Source organism: Myotis lucifugus, unplaced genomic scaffold (assembly GCF_000147115.1).
Source record: "Myotis lucifugus unplaced genomic scaffold, Myoluc2.0 scaffold_334, whole genome shotgun sequence".
Taxonomy (NCBI): Eukaryota; Metazoa; Chordata; class Mammalia; order Chiroptera; family Vespertilionidae; genus Myotis; species Myotis lucifugus.
In genome coordinates this window covers 38,769-42,512 of record NW_005871382.1, presented here as the reverse complement: position 1 = coordinate 42,512, position 3,744 = coordinate 38,769, and the positions used below count along the sequence as shown (strand labels likewise).

Below are 3,744 nucleotides of genomic sequence, written 5' to 3'. Positions count from 1 at the left end.
TCCAGGGGGCGGCTGGAGCTTCCTGAGGGACCAGGTGTTTATTTTTGGTCTTTGTTTTTAAAGGTATTACAGCTGCTACTTTTGTTATCAAATACTAGCCTGTAATTCCAGTCAAAACATTTGCCATCGATAAAAACAAAGACCCCCTCTCCCGGTGTAATTATAATGCGAGTCCACACACGTAGCCTGTTCGTCTCCGCATACTCACTCAAAAGGAGACCTTCAGCACCAAACCGTAAGAATCTATAGATCCGAGTCAATGTTAACGTATACTTTTTTTTATTAAATATGTAAAAAGATAACCGCAAGTCCAAGTTATTCACATATTCAGCGACAAAAGGCTATTCTACCATGCGACAACGGTGGGCAATGTAAAACGAATGTGATACGTCTGATAAGACCTCTTCCTCTATTATGTCCTTACTTAGCTCTATTTATAATGAACAGTACATCTGTTTACATTCCTTTCAGTTTACATTTCATATATAACCAAAGCTTTCCGGTGTACTATGTGGTAAAGTGATCTGAATGCATATGAACCTTGGCGGAAGAATGGCCATACTCACCAGGGAAGGGGTCCTCGGCTCCCTTCTGGGGTTGACTTCTCTCGGGTCAACAGCGTGTTTGTCTTTTCTGCTTTTCTGCTTAGCAGGCAGGCTCTTGGCCCCCAGCTTCGGTCACTTCCTGTCTGACACGAGTCGTGGAAGTGCTATGACCAGCCACGGCGGGGGTGAGGGAGGAGCAGGGCGCACACCAAGGGTGACCGCTCAGCCAGCCCGGCGATGGGGAGGGGATGAACGGGTACGGCCATCGGGAGGAAGGAGCAGGCCTGGCCCACAAGAGGTGGCCTGCACAGAACTGGGGTGCAGCCACGGGACTGGGAACCAGCTGTTCAAGTCCCCAGGTCTCCGTGAGGGGACAGGAGGGACATAGCTCTTCCCTACACGGGTGAGGAGTGTGCTCCCACTCTGGGGAGGGGAGTGGAGTATGGTGACTGGGAAAGTTATCTTTGCAAACTGCCTGGCCAGTGTGTTTACAGCGGAGCAGGCTGGGGCTGAGGGGGAGATGGCGCGGTGCAGGTCGCACAGCCATGGTGGGCACCGGCTGCGTCTGCAGGGCTGGCAGGAAGCTCCATAGGAACCCTGACGTGGTCTGTATGGAATTACTCACAGTGCCTCCCTATGAAAGCTATTTTAAAACAAGGAACCTGTGTACAACAGGCTGGGGGGGGGGGCGGCGTTAGGCATGAGCTGCTATAGCACCACCACCACCTGTAACAGGTGCGGAGGGCGTCACTGCCGAGGGCCAGGCTGCAGCCCGAGCGGAGCTGCCGCAGCGCAGAGCAAGCAGAGAGGAGGAGGGAGTCCATCGCCCCGGAGTCTGTCCAGTCCTGCACAGTGTGCTCAGCTCCTCACCACACGGCCGCCTTCCCGCAGCTCCCTCCGTGCCCGCTGCTGCGGGGGTGACTGAGAGGCTGCTTTCGGCGGGAAGCGTCAGAGCGGCAGCGCAGCATCTCATCAATAAGGAAATGTCAGCGCTTTATGACACAGAGCTGAGAAATTTATTGTAAGCTTTTCCGTGAAGAGGCAAGTGGGTGGGCACACTGTGTGCTGTTGGGTTGCACCTACCAAGTCAAATACCAAGTGAAGGTGAATCTAAAGTTAGGAACCGAGTGCTATGAAGGATCCGGGAAGGGAAACCATCTCTCAAAGGAAAAAAAAAGGAGGCAAAGATTTGGAAAGATACTAAGAAAATGTGCAAATCTTAGTTAAAAAAAAAAAAAAGGAATGCTTCTAATTCATCAATGTTTCCTCGGTTTTGAACCGCCCGGTCTAGCAAAGGGCTAATGGCATGGAGGCCGCAGTATGAAGGGGAATTCCTATTCCAGAAGGTTCCTGTCAACCTCAGCCATGGCGCTCCTGGAACCACCCCATTCCCCAAGGTCCTCCCTCCAGCAGGTGCGTGGCATCCCACCCTCGGGGCTGCCCCCCACCCTGGAGCCCGGGGACCTTGGAGCCCTCGGGGCGCAGAGCTGACAACGGCTGCAGGAGGGCAGCTGCCCACCAAAGGGGACCCTGAGAAAGAAAACGCATGAGAACCGGGGTGGGGTGGGACGGGGCAGGCGGTTCGCGGGCCAAGGTGAGACTGTTTCTAGAGACGTTCGCTCAAGGAAAAACCACCAGGACAAGTGTGGCTGCCTGACGCGCGGGGGCTGCTGGGCGAGGGCCCGGCCCGGCTCGGTTCCGTCCTTCCCTTCCCTTTGGGGTCGTGAGCAGAGGGAGCCGCGGGCTCCGTGTTGTCCCTAGGAAACAAGTCACTGTCGTTATGGCTTTCATATCAAGTATCTCTTTCCCTTTGTCCCATTTATTATCTTACAGATTCATGTCAGAGGTTAGACTCGCAAACATCAAAGCACCACTGTGTGTGACATCTAGTGACACGGGTGAGAAATGCCAATATAAATACCAATATCAAGTTACCATTGCTTCACACCAGGGGGAGGGGTGGTGGTGGGGGAGAGTTCTGGAAGAAATGAGGAGACAGAACCAATCCCGCAGCCGTGGCGAAGCGGAGGGCGTGCGCCAGGCGCTTCTGGCGGCCCAGCGGCTGCTCTGGGTCTCGGCAGAGGAGGGGACGGAGCGCAGCTGCCGCCCGGCGATGTGGCCGCAGTTCCGTGGCGCTGAGGCCACCACGTTCCAATTCTCCAGAAGCAGAGTCCCCACGCGACACGGAGTGTCTGCAGCGGCAGGCGTCAGTACTCCTCCTGCTGCGGGGGCTGCTCGTGCGCCTGCTCCTCCGCTTCGGGCTCTTCGGGGGGGCCCCCCCCGGGGGGGGGGGGGGGGCAGGAGGCGTTAGCTGACACGGGCCCAGGCCAGCAGGTGCCTCCCTCCCTCGGGAGCCTGCCGCCCGCCCCAGCAGAGAGCAGGTCGCCCCGCCCGGCCCTCCCTGTGCTTTGGAAGGAAGCCCGCCCGGAGCCTGCTGGTGTCTCCCTGCTTCATAAGGTGAACAAACAGCGGCACGAGCATCAGGAGACCCGCCCAAGAGAGACACTGACAGCGGAACCAGGCCTGCCCCAGCCGCCCGGCCCTGGCCTCTCCCCCAGGCCTGTCGCTTGCAGGGGAGCCCCAGCTCTCACAGGCTCCAATCCAGAGAGGCCAGGGGTTCGAGTGAGCAGGTGAGGAGAGGACCTGCTACATCCACCTTCAGCCCTGAGGGCACCTTAAAGTGTCACTTCTGCTTGGTGTTCACAGCCTGCACAGCATGCTGGCATGTGTGCGTGTGTGTGTGTGTGTGTGTGTGTGTGTGGTGAATCCAGATGGCAGCACACTGGCTTGTGTGTGTGTGTGCATGCGCGCACGTGTGTGTGTGTGTGTGTGTGTGTGTGTGTGTGACTCCAGATGGCAGCAGCGAGCTGGCGTGTGTGTGTGTGTGTGTGTGTGAGCGCATGTCTCAAGCCCCAGATTCCAGAGGATACCTATACGCTAGATAGAGCACTCGCGGATTTCGTGTGAGCTCGTATCCATGAGTAAATCACAACATCAACCCCAAGTTCACTCCTGTGAAGAGTCTGCGTCTCACATGACAACATCTATACGAAGGTGTGAGACCCATGAGAGACACATACCAAGAACACTATCACCCCGGGAGGAGCTGCTGGTGTTAGAATCACTGCTACCGCTCATACTAGAGCGAACCTGCGAGGAACTGCATTTTCTGGTGTAACGAACGCCTAATGACTTGAAT

At 56.3% G+C, this 3,744-nt stretch overlaps 1 protein-coding gene across 1 annotated transcript in view; it reads right to left on the bottom strand.

Annotated features, from left to right (window-relative positions):
* Nucleotides 1-262: 262 nt before the first annotated feature.
* MAPRE2 (microtubule associated protein RP/EB family member 2) overlaps nucleotides 263-3,744 on the bottom strand; it is a gene marked incomplete at its 5' end in the record, with an annotated part of 32,361 nt that continues 28,879 nt past the window's right edge. The window contains one exon of the mRNA XM_023764511.1: nucleotides 263-2,824. Coding sequence (XP_023620279.1) covers nucleotides 2,753-2,824 — 72 coding nt within the window. The remainder of the gene's footprint in view (nucleotides 2,825-3,744) is intronic.